At 39.7% G+C, this 17,630-nt stretch overlaps 1 protein-coding gene across 1 annotated transcript in view; it reads left to right on the forward strand.

The window, feature by feature from the left end:
- The window catches only part of PTH2R (parathyroid hormone 2 receptor), an 87,297-nt gene that overhangs the window by 39,709 nt on the left and 29,958 nt on the right, over nucleotides 1–17,630 (forward strand). The window contains exon 9 of the mRNA XM_061383164.1: nucleotides 5,828–5,894. Within this exon, the coding sequence (XP_061239148.1) occupies nucleotides 5,828–5,894 (67 nt within the window). The remainder of the gene's footprint in view (nucleotides 1–5,827; nucleotides 5,895–17,630) is intronic.

The raw sequence follows: 17,630 nt of genomic DNA on the forward strand, positions 1-17,630 counted from the left end.
TTTATTGATATGGCAGGAGATATTTTCATTTCACAAGGCTAAAGCTTTTTCCCAAATAAGAAGTGGAAATGTGGAGGGGCTTATACACAGAAGGATCCTGCAGGGTTTCATTTGTACTTAACTTTATCTCTTTTTGCTATTTGGATTTGCTGACACTTGGGGGTTAACGAGGGCTTCCCAGGTGGCGCTAGTGGAAAAGAACCAGCCTGCCAAATGCAGGAGACCTGGGGTTTGATCCCTGGGTTGGAAAGATCCCCTGGAGAAGGAAATGTTAAGTCTACTCCAATATTCTTGCCTGGCAAATTGCATGGACAGAAGAGCCTGGCAGGGTAGACCCTGGCAGAGTCCACGGGGCCACAAAGAGTTGGACATGACTGAAGTGACTTAACACACACGTGGGGGTTAATGTTATCTACATTGTTACCATTATTGTTATAGTTACACAGCAATATTGGAAATCCCAAAAAAACCCTGCAGCCTTGCTATTTGATTTCATGAATGAGAGAGGGAGGTTGAGTCAGTAAAGAGGTGCTAAATAATTTTACCCTGAGATATGTAACCAAATCACTCAGATTTGGAATTTTAGAGAGGGTAGAACCAAAAGCATTGTTTGGTCCAATCCTCTCTTGTGAGAGATGAATAGAATGAGACCTGATTGCCTATACATATCCTGGAGCACTTCAACTCATTCATCCATTCCATAGCTCTTCCAGGCCTTGAGCATGGAAAGAAAGCAAATATATTTATAGTGCATTATATATTGAATTAAATAGGTAGTTTCCTTAGTTATCTTGTGCTTTTTCTTAAAAATTATAAACTAGGTATTAAGTTATTAATAATCATAATTATTTTGCTGAACAAATAGGAACTATGAGTTTATTATTTTGAGAAAAAATCCATTAGGTACATGATACTTGCAAAACTACAGCTGATGCTGAATATTGCTCTAAAACAGACGAATTAATGTAAAAATATTAACTATAAGTTAGATCATATGACTCCTCTGCATAGCATATTTATTCCTACCTTACCCTAGATTAAAATCTTGAATTCTGTAGTGCTCTGATCTGAGTGTGATAATTGGGTTAAGAGGTCATTTTACATTTATTTTGCATAGAAAATAAAACTGTGTTACCACATTCATGGCATAATTTCATAATTGCCTGATTTGATTTCTCATGAAATTCAGCTTGTCTAAGATAAAAAGATTTTTGGGTTTCTTGAGTGTCATCTGACCTACGTATTGAGTCATGTCACAAAGTTCAGGTAGAGAGAGCAGACTGGGAGCATCTCCAAAGGCCAGGTGGGGTCCTGGTTCATGTCTCTTACACTTGAGATTTATCTTTTTCTGATCTGGACTTTCAAAGCTAGAACTCTTATTTTCTCTGTATCTTGGACATTTAGAAATAAGCAGATAAGACCCAGTTTTAGACGGTACTTTAAACTATTGAATATACAAAAAGTTTCTTCCAGTTCTAAAGTTCTAGTGAAGTGTTGACTAACGTAGGGTAAGATAACTGAGGCCTGTAGTTTGTTGTTCCGTCACTCAGTCATGTCCGACACCTTGCGACTGCAGCATGCCAGGCTTCTCTGTCTTTCACCATCTCCCAGAGCTTGCTCAAACTCATATCCATTGAGTTGGTGATGCCATCCAACCATCTTGTTCTTTGTTGTCCCCTTCTCCTCCTGCCTTCAATCTTTCCCAGCATCAGGGTCTTTTCCAATGAGTCAGCTCTTCACATCAATTAGGTGGCCAAAGTATTGGAGGTTCAGTTTCAGCATCAATCCTTCCAATGAATATTCAGGGTTGATTTCCTTTAGGAAATTTCCTGCAGTTTAGATTGGACAAATGACTTAAAGAGTGAATAATTTTCTCTTTCTTTTTAACTTACAAAAGCAAAAACACCTTATGAGATACTTTATTACTGTCTCCCTGCTCACTCAAAGGAGATAAGAGATGCCAGTAGGAACATTAAGGCTTGCAGTGAAAAGGACCAAGAAATGTTACACTCTGTCATTTCTGGGAAATCTGCATGGCTTTGAGGTTACTTCACTTCCTCTTCTCTTATCAGAGTGTGAGTGTTGGAGATAATACAGTATTCCAATACTGGGTCCTTCTGGGAGACAATACATTTCCTGTTCGCAGCTTGGCTGAAGGACCTACTTTCCTGTCTATGCTCTACTATTCAAGACTACTGTGTTTTATGCTCTACCATTCAGAGTTACATATTTACTGACATTTATTCCTGCATTTCCTAGGGTGTTAAAATTTATTTTAAAAAGTCTGAACAGAGGGTAATTTCTTGGCCATGTTGACAAATACAGTGTGAGCTGGGTCATTGAATAATTAATGATAAACAAGAATCAACAGCATTTCCTTTAAAAAAACATCTGAAACCTCGGTTTCCTCTTATCAAAGGGCAAATTTAAAACTTTGACATTGAAAATGATTAAAGTCAATTTTTTCTTGTTTATAGAAGTAGCTGATTTGACCTACTTCCAGGTACGAAGATTTTGTAGAGCTGATGTTGTAGCCACGCATTCCAGGAAACAAACTGTCTCAGAAGGACAATGCAGATAGTGCAGTGCAATTTATTACACTGGCAGGCCCAAGGCAGAATCTCCTCTTGGCCAAGGACCCCGATCAGTCCTTGTGAAAACCTTATATACCCTGAACAAAGGGAAAGAAAGATAAAGTCAAAGATAACCCGGGATTCATATGCCTTAGGCCTAGGTAGTTAACAGTGGACAATTATCAATAGGCCTGTGGTCATACCCCAATAAGCATAATAAAATTTATGATTCTATTCGGTTACACAGATAATTAGGGTATTCTTTAAGGAGACGAGAGTCTAGGTATGAGCCCTGGGGCTCTTCCATCTCCTGCAGGTAGGGTTCTGGTTTTCCAGGTGGTATGTTGTTTCCGTAGATACTGGGCATATAGCTCAAAGTCTAGTCAGGCCCAAGATGGAGTTGTGCTTTCAAGATAAAGCCTGTTCTGTTTTCTCCTTCACTGAAATTGTGTGATTGAATTCCAGTGTGTTAGGAGACACCACAATGAAATGTCATTGTGGCAAAAAGAAAGAGGATTATAAAGGTATTACCAAATGTCAAAGCTGAAAAGAGAATTTATGAAATCCAAGAGTCTCATAGCTAGTGAATCAGTGTTCAATTTATATTTTCACAACATGTGCCACTTTCCTTACAGTAGGAAGCCTTTTTAGGGTGGTGTGATAGATGTTTTTCATGATTTCGTAACACTATCTTTTTCTTGTCTGGCTGAACAATGTGGAATATAGGTGCATGCAGATAATATTGGTCAGTGTTCAACACTGTGTAAACAAGTAACGTATGCAAGTTACTTGTGTAAACAAGTAACGTATGTTTGATGTCCATTCTGACTCAGTCTTCAAGCCCATTGGTTTTGCTGATTTCAGTGTGGCTGGATTAGAATTACACTTTGGTGTAGGAGTTTGGTCGATTTAGCTATGGTACCTCCTTCCAATGAAATGCTGGGCTACTGAGCTCTCTCAATACTGACATGGAAAGAAATTAAAGTTATGCTATAAAAAGGAAAACGCAAGTTACAGAATAAAGTGTACATTGCATTTTTGTAAGATGGGGAAAATAAGATTATAGTATCTGTATGTGTTTGTTTATGTACAACAAAATACTGAAAGCATGCACAATAAAGTAATAAAAGATATTAACCTGTAAGCAGAAGGGCAAGGTCGGATATAGACAGGAAGATGGGGAGGGCTGAAATGTCTCAATGTCTGTCTTTTTATATAGGTTGAGTTTTGAAATGAGAATATATTCAGTTCAGTTCAGTTCAGTCGCTCAGTCATGTCCGACTCTTTGTGACCCCATGAATCGCAGCACGCCAGGCCTCCCTGTCCATCACCAACTCCCGGAGTTCCCTCAGACTCACGTCCATCGAGTCAGTGATGCCATCCAGCCATCTCATCCTCTGTCGTCCCCTTCTCCTCCTGCCCCCAATCCCTCCCAGCATCAGAGTCTTTTCCAATGAGTCAACTCTTCTCATGAGGTGGCCAAAGTACTGGAGTTTCAGCTTTAGCATCATTCCTTCCAAAGAAATCCCAGGGCTGATCTCCTTCAGAATGGACTGAGAATGTATTGCTTACCTAAAAATTAAAATTTTTGTTATTATATGTGTGCTGAAAATGTTTTACTTTCAAGAAATAGTTGAAATAGCTTTTTATTATCCATAATTTGTTAATTAATTTATTATTTTTATTTTTATTTAATTTTTTAATATATTTTATTTTTTTTAACTTTACAATATTTTATTGGTTTTGCCATATATCAGAATGAATACAATTAATTTAAAAGTAACTTCTTAATATAAGTTTATCATCTAGAATAAAAAAATTATCATTATATCACCAAAATTTCTTCATAAGATTTTATTTACTAATGCTACAATCAATGTTAGGTCTAAGGAGAGAGAAACTGAAGGCTTTATGTATCTTTAATTTTAAAAAACTGTTTAAAATGTTATGTTAAAGTTTCAAGTGGAACTAGTTTTTCTTAACTCTGTTCCATTTATTCTAGTGTAAGACCTTTACCACAAACCAGATTGGGTGAAGTTCAACTTACTTTTAATTCAGTTAATTCAAAACATGTTTATTGGCTACCTAAATCCTGTGTATGTTCTAGGCACTTATAACAGAAAACAAAAACAACAGCAATCCCTGCCTATCTAAACTTAAATTCTAGTTGGAGCGAGCAGGAAGCAGAAAAAAAGTATAGGAAATAGGTAAATTATATACTGGTGGCTCGGACTGTAAAGAATTTGCTTGCAATGCAGGAGACCCAGGTTCAACTCCTGTGTCAGGAAGATCCAAGATCCTTGGAAAAGGGAATGCCAACCCACTCCAGTATTCTTGCATGGAGAATTCCATGGACAGAGGAATCTGGTGACCTACACAGTCCATAGGGTTGCAAAGAGTCAGATACGACTGAACAACTAATGCATTTTTATTAATACTATTAAAAAAACTCTTAAAAAAAGAAGATAAAAGTCATGATGTTATGCAAATATGAAATGACTACCTGTCAGAGATTTTTTGACTCACTGTTTAGTTAGCTAACCAATAAGCTTAGCTTAGTAACCAGTAAGCTAACTGGTTCAAAGGAGAAATAAAAGAATCACATGTTTATATTTAGTACTGTGAACGCTGAAATGATTTTACAAATAAATGTAAAAACTGGTCAATATTCACAGATCACTAGTCACTTACATTTCACCAAACAGCTAATTTTCCTTTCTAGGGATAAAAATCATTTGTATTCAGTTTTCTTCTACATTCCTATTAACAGGGATCATTTGCATTATTGTTAGTTTTATGTTGCATGTCTATGGATAAGAATGTATTAATGTCAGTGTCTTATAGCCAATGGAGTAAATTCTGAAAATGGGAGGACTTTCTCTATCAACTGTTAAACTCTGTTTAACTGTTACGGCTCATTCCAGTGATAACAAAAGTAAAGAATCAATGGTACCACATTTAGAAGACTAATTTTTTGTGGCTCTGGAAACATAGCCACTTGACTCTTATTATAAAAATAATACACCACTATTTATAATACTTATCCCCAAAGGGTAGCTAATAGTATAGAAAGCAGGACTCACTACATTTTTTCCCCACCGGGAGTTTTAGAAGCTTCTTTTTTTTTTTTTTTTTTGGTCTACTTGTTTCTTAATCAAAATCCTGGGTATGGAGTTTTTGGTAAAACTTAAAATGCTACTTAATTCTTATTTGCTTTGCCAGTCTATTCATGGAAGTTCTTTTTAATGTCTCAGATGCTGGGAACTTAGTGCTGGAGACATCAAGTGGATTTACCAAGCCCCAATATTAGCTGCTATCGGGGTAAGTTTAAAAGCCTGTATAGTTTTAAAAAAAGAAAAACAAGATGGATAATTAAACTGCTGCTAAAATCCAGAGAAAATCTGTCGGTCACTTTGTTTATAAAAGTTTAGGAAACCTCACATTATATAGTAGCTGTTGAGAAAGTCTGGGTTGGGAATCCTTATTCCTTATTCCTGGATCCTTATTCCTGGCTGACACTGAGATCCATGAAGAAAGCACATACCCTCCCTTTAATCTGCTAGCACATAGGAAAAATGCTGGGACTTCAAAATATCTATGAACTTTTGCAGGTTCAAGCAGTTGGGAGGTCCTTAAACTCTTCCTTTTTTTCAGCCATTATTTTACAATGTTCTGATCACCTGGTAATAGGTCAGGAGGAGAGGTCAAGATGGAATAGCAAGAGAACAGGAATTATCAAGAGGGAAATATGGGAGTATGATTTATTATAAAGCATTGCCTAAGGCTTTTATTTGACATACTTTCCAAAAGGAGTTAAGAGAATTCTACACTGATGTATAGCCTCTAATAGGTACTAAGAAAAAGACTAGAGTTGGCAATCATATTGCATGGGACCTTATCTGCCTGTAATATTTCAAGTGTATATTACAGTTGATTTTTATCTGAAGGTTTGTCGTTTGTTTACAGATTTTGTGTGTGTCAGTTGTGTCCGATTCTTCGTGACCCTATGAACTGTAGCCTGCCAGGCTCCTCTGTCCATGGGGATTCTCCAGGCAAGAATACTGGAGTGGGTTGCCATGCCCTCCTTCAGGGGATCTTCCCAACCCAGGGATTAAACCTGCATCTCTTACATCTCTTGCATTGACAGGCAGGTTCTTTACCCACTAAGCCACCTTACTCACATCACCAATGTGCATGAGAAGTTTATATGCTGAGTTTTCTAGATTGCAGTGTGAAACAGTTAAATCAGGTGATTATGACTGAGGAAGTTAAAAGTTGTTCAGTCGTATTCGACTCTGTGACCCCATGGACTGTAGCCCACCAGGCTCCTCTGTCCAAGGGATTTTACAAGTGAGAATGTTGCAGAAACCAATAATCAAGAAACCAAGCACTACACTTGGAGAGTTGGAGAACACGTCTATTATGCCGTTGGGCCCAAAGGAGAGTTAACACTCTAAGCTCTGAGCCCCGAACAAAGGGGTTACAGAGTTTTTATGGACACACTATAGTGGGCAACACTAGCTGTTAATAGGCTGATTCAAACTAAGGGGTTTCGAGCATGGGAACAGCAGTCAAGATGGGGAGGGGAATGCCTGACCTTTACACGGACAGGCATGATTAAGCAGGTTTACAGGGGCTGGGCATTTGCAAACAGTAGGACAAGGGTGAGTGAGATAAGCTCCAGTTCCTAGTATTGTAAGTTCCCACTTTCTGAGACTATGTGACCTACGTGATCCAGACTTTGCAAGGAGCAAGCTGAGTTACAGAGGCAGAAGGAGCAGGAGGTTATGTAAAATGTTAACTTTTCCTCTTCAAGAATGCTGGAGTGGGTTGCTATTCCCTTCTCTAAGGGATCTTCCTGACCAGGGATAGAACCTGTGTCTCCTGCCACTGTCTCCTGCATTGGCAGGTGGATTCTTTACCACTAGCGCCACCTGGGAAGCCCCTAGGTGATCACAGAGATTCTAGAAGATTCATCATTGGTGAAAGGGAACCAGAAATGATGGTACAGTCAGTAAATTCTGAAGGAGCCTTGAGTGGGATGTCATTTTTATCTTCTAGAACTAAAATTATACAAATAAAAAATTCTTAAATCTTTTTCCCATATTAAAACATCCATTTAATTTCAAAAATCAGATTTTTTTTTTTATTCACCTGAAGCTACCTTTTTGTTTCTTTATTACAATTCAGGGTTATCTCAATTCCTTTTAAGGTTTCCTCATTTTATGGTAGAAACAGCCTGTATGGGAAGAGATGCTCCTAGAGCCCAGGTCTCAGCTCCTGGAGTTCAGTGCTCCTTCCTCTGAGCTCTTCTGAAGCCTGAAAAATGATGCTAATAATAACAACATACATAGCCAAGAGCTTACCACCACTGGGCACTGTTTTATACACTTTATTTACATTGATCACATTGATTTACATTGATCTAATCCTACCAATAACTCTAAATGAGGAAACTGCCCAAGGTCGCTCAGCTAGTAAGTGGTGGAGCTCGGATTTGAACATCAGGGCCAGCGTCCCTACCTAGTGAGCTCCGTACTCTTATGATAAAAGCCAGCATTCTTTTTTTTTTTTTTTTTTATGTTTTATATTCTCACTTAAATGCTTATTTTTTTTTTTATTCTTCCAATTTTATTTTATTTTTAAACTTTACATAATTGTATTAGTTTTGCCAAATATCAAAATGAATCCGCCACAGGTATACATGTGTTCCCCATCCCGAACCCTCCTCCCTCCTCCCTCCCCATACCATCCCTCTGGGCCGTCCCAGTGCACCAGCCCCAAGCATCCAGCATCATGCATCGAACCTGGACTGGCAACTCGTTTCCTACATGATATTTTACATGTTTCATTGCCATTCTCCCACATCTTCCCACCCTCTCCCTCTCCCACAGAGTCCATAAGACTGTTCTATACATCAGTGTCTCTTTTGCTGTCTCGTACACCGGGTTATTGTTACCATCTTTCTAAATTCCATATATATGCGGTAGTATACTGTATTTATGTTTTTCCTTCTGAAAAGCCAGCATTCTTGATAGTTCAGAGAAGACCCTGTCATTGATGCTCTCCATCTAAATTAGTTCACCTGTTATAACCCGAGGGCTTACCTGGTGGCTCAGTGGTAAAGAATCTGCCTACAATGTAGGAGACCTGGGTTCAATCCCTGGGTTGGGAAGATCCTCTGGAGGAGGGCATGGCAACCCACTCCAGTACTCTTGCCTGGAGAATCCCGTGGAGAGAGGAGCCTGGCAGGCTGCAGTCTATAGGGTTGTACAGAGTTGGACGTGACTGAAGCGATTTAGCAGCAGCAGTATTATATCCCGCAGAGCCTGGTGAGGTTTTTCCTCTTCAAGATCATCATCTAGTATAATGCTTTGGATTATTTGTTGAATGCCTTTCTTGCCCACTAAACTGCAAGGTTTGTGTAAATAAGAACCATATTTTTCTCTATGTCTATATTCTAACGTCCAGCAATCTGCCTGAAATGGAGTGGCCACTCCATAAACACTTGCTGAAAAAATAAAACTTGTGTACAAAGTAAATAATCTGCAGAAACAGTAAGAAGTAAGAAGTGAAATAAGAGCACAAAGCCAGTATAATTGCAGAACTTTTGAGTTCATTTCACACAATCTTTTTATTTTCTTAAAAAGGAAACTAAAGTCTGCACACAAAAGGTCACACAGCCCATGTGACAAAACCAAGACTATAACCTGCGTTTTTGGACCATGTTTTTTTTCACTTACATTTCCAAAGCATGTGAAATTTTTTTTTTCTCAAAATTATTGGGAAACAGTCTTTTTGTTTTTATGGCTGCATTTATAGTTTTTTATATGTTAAATTCAGGATAAAATTTTGTTTTTTAGTCTTGCATTGCACATAGTATGAATGAGAATTTATAGTTTCTGACTTAAAGTTATATCAAGAGAATTGAATTTTAGAGATAATTACAGGCTTAAGTACAAGTTTGGAAGAAACCACTTGATTTTGGACTCATGAAATCTAAAGCTGTCGTTATTCAGTTGCTCAGTTGTGTCCAACTCTTTGTGACCCCATGGACTGCAGCATGCCAGGCTTCCCTGTCCTTCACCATCTCCCAGAGTTTGCTCAAACTCTTGTCCATTGAGTCGGTGATGTAATCCAACCATCTCATCCTTTGTCATCCCCTTCTTCTGCCTTCAATCTTTCCCAGAATCAGGGTCTTTTCTAATAAGTCAGCTCTTCACATCAGGTGGCTAAAGTGGAGCTTCAGCTTCAGCACCACTTCTTCCAAAGAATACTCAGGACTGATTTCCTTTAGGATTGGTTGGATTGATCTCCTTGCAGTCCAAGGGACACTCAAGAGTCTTCTCCAACACCACAGTTCAAAAGCATCAGTTCTTTGGTGCTCAGCCTTCTTTGTGGTCCAACTTTCACATTTGTACATGCCTACTGAAAAAACCATAGTTTGACTAGATAGACCTTGTTGGCAAAGTAATGTCTCTGCTTTTTAATATGCTGTCTAGGTTTGTCATAGCTTTTCTTCCAAGGATGAAAGTTCTAAAACTGTAGCACTGTGGTTTTCTGTGTTTTGTTCATATGTGGTACAATTATGTTTGAAAGTAGTAATTTTCGTTCTGAAATAAATGTCTCTAATAACTAATTATTCACTTGCAGCATCTTGATGTTGACTCAAAGACGATTTAAAAAATTTTCTACATAGCATTAAAATATGAGAGGAATATTTTCTAATCAACAGCAGGACTTGGAGCATTGTCTTGGCGCCTGGCCTCCCAGAGCAGTCTTAGAAGGAACAGGATGCTTGGCCTGCAGGGCAGGAGAAGCCATAGGTGGGGCAGCACCATCTAGAAGTGGTCAAGGTGAAGTTGGCAGATGTGATAAATCCTGACCCAGCAGGGCACCGCCTCCCAATACATGAGGACCTACATTGTCCCTGGTGTCAACCAGGAGAGAGTCTGTAATAGCTGAAAGGAAACAAAACCACCGACAAATACAGATTGCAAACTGAGCAGACTTGCTCTTGAGCATTTACAAGTTGTTGTTGAAGATGCCAGTAATATGGGGTGGAGAGAGGTTTGGTCCTCATCATATCTTGAATTTATAGGTTCAGTTCAGTTCAGTTCAGTTGCTCAGTCGTGTCCAACTCTTTGCAACCCCATGAATCGCAGCACACCAGGCCTCCCTGTCCATCACCAACTCCCGGAGTTCACCCAGACTCATGTCCATCGAGTCAGTGATGCCATCCAGCCATCTCATCCTCTGTCGTCCCCTTCTCCTCCTGCCCCCAATCCCTCCTAGCATCAGAGTCTTGTCCAATGAGTCAACTCTTCACATGAGGTAGCCAAAGTACTGGAGTTTCAGCTTTAGCATCAGTCCCTCCAAAGAAATCCCAGGGCCGATCTCCTTCAGAATGGACTGGTTGGATCTCCTTGCAGTCCAAGGGACTCTCAAGAGTCTTCTCCAACACCACAGTTCAAAAGCATCAATTCTTCGGCGCTCAGCCTTCTTCACAGTCCAACTCGCACATACATACATGACCACAGGAAAAACCATAGCCTTGACTAGATGAACCTTTGTTGGCAAAGTAATGTCTCTGCTTTTGAATATGCTATCTAGTTTGGTCATAACTTTCTTTCCAAGGAGTAAGTGTCTTTTAATTTCATGGCTGCAGTCACCATCTGCAGTGATTTTGGAGCTGAAAAAAATAAAGTCTGACACTGTTTCCACTGTTTCCCCATCTATTTCCCATGAAGTGATGGGAAGGGAAAAGGAAAACAGAAACTCTTTGGTATTTGTTTTTACTTGTTTCCTTCAACCTGTGTTAGTTGATTTCATCCCTTCATCCTCATATTCATCATCCTCTAATATGTGATCAAAAGGTCTTTTGAGTCCTTGCTCAATTTCATTTTAACAAAAAGTCTTTTCTTTTGTCCCTTGACTGAGTTAAATGTCTTCAGTTCAGTTCAGTTCAGTTCAGTCTCTCAGTCATGTCTGACTCTTTGCGACCCCATGAGTTGCAGCATGCCAGGCCTCCCTGTCCATCACCAACTCCCAGAGTTTACCCAAACTCATGTCCATTGAGTGCATGATGCCATCCAGACATCTCATCCTCTGTCGTCCCCTTCTCCTCCTGCCCCCAATCCCTCCCAGCATCAGAGTCTTTTCCAATGAGTCAACTCTTCGCATGAGGTGGCCAAAGTATTGGAGTTTCAGCTTCAGCATCAGTCCTTCTAATGAACACCCAGGACTGATCTCCGTTAAGATGGACTGGTTGGATCTACTTTCTATTTATTTGATGAATGAATATTTTAGGGTCTTTTTTGCTTCAGGTTTTATCACAAAACCTTTTCTTCCTTAACCCTCAAACAGCTTTGAGACTGGGATTTTCACTATTCTTAGTTTGAGTCCAAGAGCAGTTATGTAACTGTTAATAGCTTAGGTTTATACATTTACCAGTTCTAACTGTTGCTTAGAAACTGTTGTTACTTTGCCAACAAAGGTCCGTCTAGTCAAGGCTATGGTTTTTCCTGTGGTCATGTATGGATGTGAGAGTTGGACTGTGAAGAAGGCAGAGCGCCGAAGAATTGATGCTTTTGAACTGTGGTGTTGGAGAAGACTCTTGAGAGTCCCTTGGACTGCAAGGAGATCCAACCAGTCCATTCTGAAGGAGATCGGCCCTGGGATTTCTTTGGAGGGAATGATGCTAAAGCTGAAACTCCAGTACTTTGGCCACCTCATGTGAAGAGTTGACTCATTGGAAAAGACTCTGATGCTGGGAGGGATTGGGGGCAGGAGGAAAAGGGGATGACAGAGGATGAGATGGTTGGATGGCATCACTGACTCAATGGACATGAGTTTGAGTGAACTCCAGGAGTTGCTGATGGACAGGGAGGCCTGGCGTGCTGTGATTCACGGGGGTCACAAAGAGTTGGACACGACTGAGCGACTGAACTGAACTGAACTGATACATTTATAAAGTGCTGACTGCTGCTCCTGCTGCTAAGTCGCTTCAGTTGTGTCTGACTCTGTGTGACGCCATAGACGGCAGCCCACCAGGCTCATCCGTCCCTGGGATTCTCCAGGCAAGAACACTGGAGTGGGTTGCCATTTCCTTCTCCAATGCATGAAAGTGAAAAATGAAAGTGAAGTCGCTCAGTCGTGTCCGATTCTTAGCGACCCCATGGACTGCAGCCTACCAGGCTCCTCCGTCCATGGGATTTTCCAGGCAAGAGTACTCAAATTCAGGCAATACATTATAGTTACAGAGCCCACAGACTTCTGTTCGTGGTAATTGAATTTAAGCTCAGCCAGTGTTTACCAGATTGAGAGCACATACCCTGGTACATAGAGGACTGATTAAGTAGTACATGCAATATTATTAAGTAATGTTGGATCATGTATTAAGAATATTGGTCCTTCTCCAACTCTTCTGAACGTATCTCAGAGACAGTCTCATTTTGGTACTGGTCTTTAATACTCTTCTATTATGTGTGATATCTTCCTTTGGGGGATAGAGGTGGGGGACAGACAACCCAGTCTACATAAAATTTCACATGACTTGTTCCCATTGTATTTATTTTTACAGTTGCCACTTGCTTATAGCAGCTTCTACTGGATTTCCATTTATGGTAATGATATGAAATGTAAATGTTTAAACTTTAATAAAAGTAGATTGAAGAAGGGTATCAAGTAAATGATAGTGGATGAATAACACTGATATAGCAAAATCATGGTGGTGGCACTCTAAGCCACTTGGAAAATGCTGAACTAGACAAATTCCCTTGACAATTAAATTTGAAGTGGCTGCAAAAGACAAGACAAGTGTAATCAGTAGTTGTGGAAGACTAGCTATGTTTCATGTGATCAGGAATTTTAAAAATATAAAAGGACAGGTCATGTTTTCTGTGGCTGGCTGGATGGGTCCATTTGTGGAAAATGCAGGAGAGTAGACTGAAAGTGGAGAGAGGTTGATTCGTGATTGGCCTTGTATTCTGTGCTAAAAGGACACTGGAATTTTCCTTAAAATTGTGATGAGACTTTGGAAGATTTTAAGCAGGTTAGTGATCAGATTAGATTTGGGCTTTGACCTAACGGGGATGGTGTCTAGGCACAGGACGCTCCTAACCCTGGAGATAACTGCAGAGGAAGTCTGCTCACTGCAGGCTCCCTCCATAAAGAAGGATGGGCTGAGTCAAGCAACCTCAGTATTCTTCCCACGTTCACTCATCATATGCTTTAGTCCATCACCTCCAGGGCTGGAGAGAGTAAAGGGGGTGGGGAGAGCAGAAGTGCACATTAGTTGAGCTGCCTCCTCTGGAAGGAAAGATCAAGAACAGGGGTTAAATGAACTAGTCTGGAGGCATGGACATCTGTTTAAGAGAACTATTAACTATTCACTTTTAAGTACATAATTCTATCCAATTAACTCTCGCATCAATTACGATATTTTGAAGGTCCTCAGATTTCTCTGTGAGAGGTCATTTTCTTCATTAGGTTTCCAAAGAAAGATACAAGCATTAAAGAATTATGTTAAAATTGGAACAACCGTAAACAGTGTTAAACTAGGGTGGGCAGCAAAGGGACATCAGTGCTTCAGTAGCTGGTGACCATGAGCAGGGTGACAGCAATCCAAGGCTTTTTCTTCTTCTGATAGGAGTCAGTCCCATCTCTTCCATGCACATAAATCCATTCCTTTGGAGGCATCACAAACTCTCAAAATATTTTTCTGTACAATGTTTTGCTTCATCTTAGCAGAACCAAAATGTAAATGCAATAAGAACTATTTATTTTTAAAGAACCAAGAAAAGGTAAGTGTCATTGATAAAAATTATTACTGATTTAGTTACTATTTAATAATACATCTTTTATACTTGGGGGCTTCCCAGGTGGCTCAGTGGTAAAGAATCTGCCTGCCAATGCTGGAGACACAGGAAATGCAGGTTCAGTCTCTGGGTCTGAAAGATCCCCTCGAGTAGGAAATGGCAAACCGCAGCAGTATTCTTGCCTGGAAAATCCCATGGACAGAGGAACCTGTGGACTATAGTCCATGGAATTGCAAAGAGTCAGATATGACTGAGCACACATGCAATACAGCTTTTATACTCATTGGGTATAAATTTCTTTGAGTTACTTTTCTTATGGTACGTACATCTAAGTAATGTGGGAAGGGTGAAATAGAAAATCCAAAATTCAGTCTGAAAGCAACCCAAAACTTTTATTAAAGAGACTGAAATGTGAAATCAGGGCTAGTCATTTGCTGAGATACTAGAATTTATGTACTTGTTTTTCTACAAGCAGTAGTTTATTTCCTGGTAACACCCCCAAAATAATCCATAAAATAAAAAAATGTACATGTTGGAAAGCATTTTGGGGATCTCTTGCCTGATAATAATCTGTCAACACTATTTCAGAGATTTTGATCTTTAAATAATCCTACAGAAAATTAATAACCGTGAGAGCGTATAGTTTGGTTTATACATGTTGATGGATTTTAGGAAATTACAGGGCAACAGTTCCTTCCTTCCTTCCTTCTGTCCCTCTCTCTCTCTCCCCTCCTCTCCCCCCTTTCTTTTTGTTATTGGTATATTTGCTTGTTTTTAGATGTCTGTCATGGATCACAGCACCATTGTGTACCCAAGCTAAGGACTAATCTCTGGTCAACAAGTAGTTTGTGATGTTTGTCATGGGCTTGCTCATCCTATGAGTAATGATCTAATTTGAATGACTAAGTAGTGGCTCTTGAAGAGACTGCATGCTATTTAGAGTGCATTAAATGGAGAGGCTTCAGACTTTCATTTTTTTCTTATACATGTTTTGTTCATGTACCCGTCAAAGGATATTTCAGGGAATGCCAGCAAATGGAATAAGATGGTACTTTTACTAATTCCTTTAAGAAAAATTTTACAGTGATGAGTTAAAAAAAATAATACCCAGTGCACTTTATGAAATAGAAAAAGAAGGGGACAAGCAGAGTACAAGCACCTCAGCTGCTGTTGAGTCAGTGATTCATTTCCGCCCAGTGGTTATTAAAGAAAGCTCAGTGATGAAGAACAAGAGGGGAGGGTGAGAGGAATGACTGATAAGGAAGGAATTTAAAGTAAAGTGAATGAAATTTAATTTCTAATCTTTGATGGAGTTGCAAATACAAAATTGTTTTTTTTTTTTCCCTAGAGGAAAATCTCTGCTCCATAATCCCTTTCCTCTTCTAAATAAGTCAAATATAGAACTTCAAGTGAAATTAAAGCTCAAGCATTTACCCATAAGTTACAAATTGAATTCCAACTGATAAGAATTGAGTTAAATACTTTATCATCATGCCTGTTATAAAGATAATCAAATGATAATAATTGATAAAAATTAAGGAGTTTATTATCTATCATTAAATGTTCAATATTTAGAATTGATGTACATATAAACAAAGCAGACACATTTCCTATGTTCATGATACTGAAAAAGAAACCAATATATGGGGTGAGATGTGATGTGTTCAGAGGATGTCTGAGGACAGCTAGTACATAGCATCCCTCTTTGCTGCTCAGATTCCAAACAAGTCGAGATATAAAACAAAGGAGGAGAGAGAGAACCAAAGCAAAATCCTTAGAACTGCTGGAGTCTGGGGTGATCTTCCATCTCTCCTTGCAGTGGGCCTGTTGAAGAAGCCCGTAATTAGGCAGCATCTGCCTACTCAGGCACAGGATGTTGAGATGCTGAGATGCTGCAGAGCAAGTCTGCTCACTGCAAGCTGCCAAAGTAAAGAAGGATGAGTTGAATTAAACAGATTTAGTATTCTTCCTGCATTCACTCATCAAATACTTTAGTCCATCTTCTCCAGGGATGGAGACAGTAAGGTGGAGTGGGGAGAACAGAAGTGCACATCATTTGAGCTATCTTCCCTGGAAGGAAAGATCAGGAATGGGGAGAAAGAGAACCCTTCCCATTACATATCCAAAGGCACTGATGAAAATTTTAAGTGTAAATAGATAGCTTTACAGATTCTTTAGCTCAGACAGTGAAGAATCTGCCTGCAATGCAGGAGACCCGGGTTTGATCCCTGGGTCGGGATCCCCTGGAGAAGGAAATGACAGCCAACTCCAGTAATCTTGCCCGGAGAACCCCATGGACAAGAGTCTGGTGGGCTACAGTCCATGGGGTTACAAAGAGTTGGACAGGATTGAGTGACTAACAGTTTCAGTTTCAGATATCTTTAGAGATATTTTAAAACAGTGGACTTTCTTGTACATAAATTTGACTTCTTTCTCTACTAAAATCTTTTGTGATAGACATTTAGAGGTGAAAATTCTACACTGAAGTGGAGTGCTAATTTACCTCAATATAAGTAGGGTTTAGAGAATGCGCATTTCATTCAGTCATTTAACAAATCTTGGTTAAGACCAAGAACACTCCAGATGCTGTGTTAGCAATGGGGATGAGATGGTGGGAAAACAGACACCAGTTTCTCCTTAAACTTAACCATAGTGGGTTAGTGCATGCAAGTGAGTCAGGTTTGACTCTTTGTGACTCCATGGACTGTAGCCCACCAGACTCCTCTGTCCATGGGATTTTCTAGGCAAGAATACTGGAGTGGGTTGCTATTTCCTTCTTCAGGGGATCTTCCTGAGCCAGAGACTAAACCTGCCTCGCCTGTGTCTCCTGCACTGGGAGGCAGATTCTTTACCACTGCACTACCTGAGAAGCCCATGGGGTGAGATAAGATTTAAATGTGACAAGTGCTAGGGTGGGACTGGGGTGTCAGGAATAGCTTTTGAGAAAAAGTGACATTCAGGCTGAAGCCTGAGAATGAGCTGTCCTAGTAAGGATGGGAGAGCAGAGGGAGTGGGGAGAATGATTCTGGCAAAGGTGATTCAAGGAGCAGTCTTTGAGATGGCCTACGGAACCACAGGTTTCATGGCTGAAATTTTGAATTTGAAATTCATCTGTGGTTCACTTTGAATAAATCTTTAAAACCGTAATTGAGAGAGAATCTAATGTTTATATTTGCATTATTTTAAAGCCACATTTCCATAAAATGTATTCTGTGTGCTACTGGCTTATTCTGTGTGC

The sequence above is a fragment of the Bos javanicus genome, chromosome 2 (assembly GCF_032452875.1).
Source record: "Bos javanicus breed banteng chromosome 2, ARS-OSU_banteng_1.0, whole genome shotgun sequence".
Classification (NCBI taxonomy): Eukaryota; Metazoa; Chordata; class Mammalia; order Artiodactyla; family Bovidae; genus Bos; species Bos javanicus.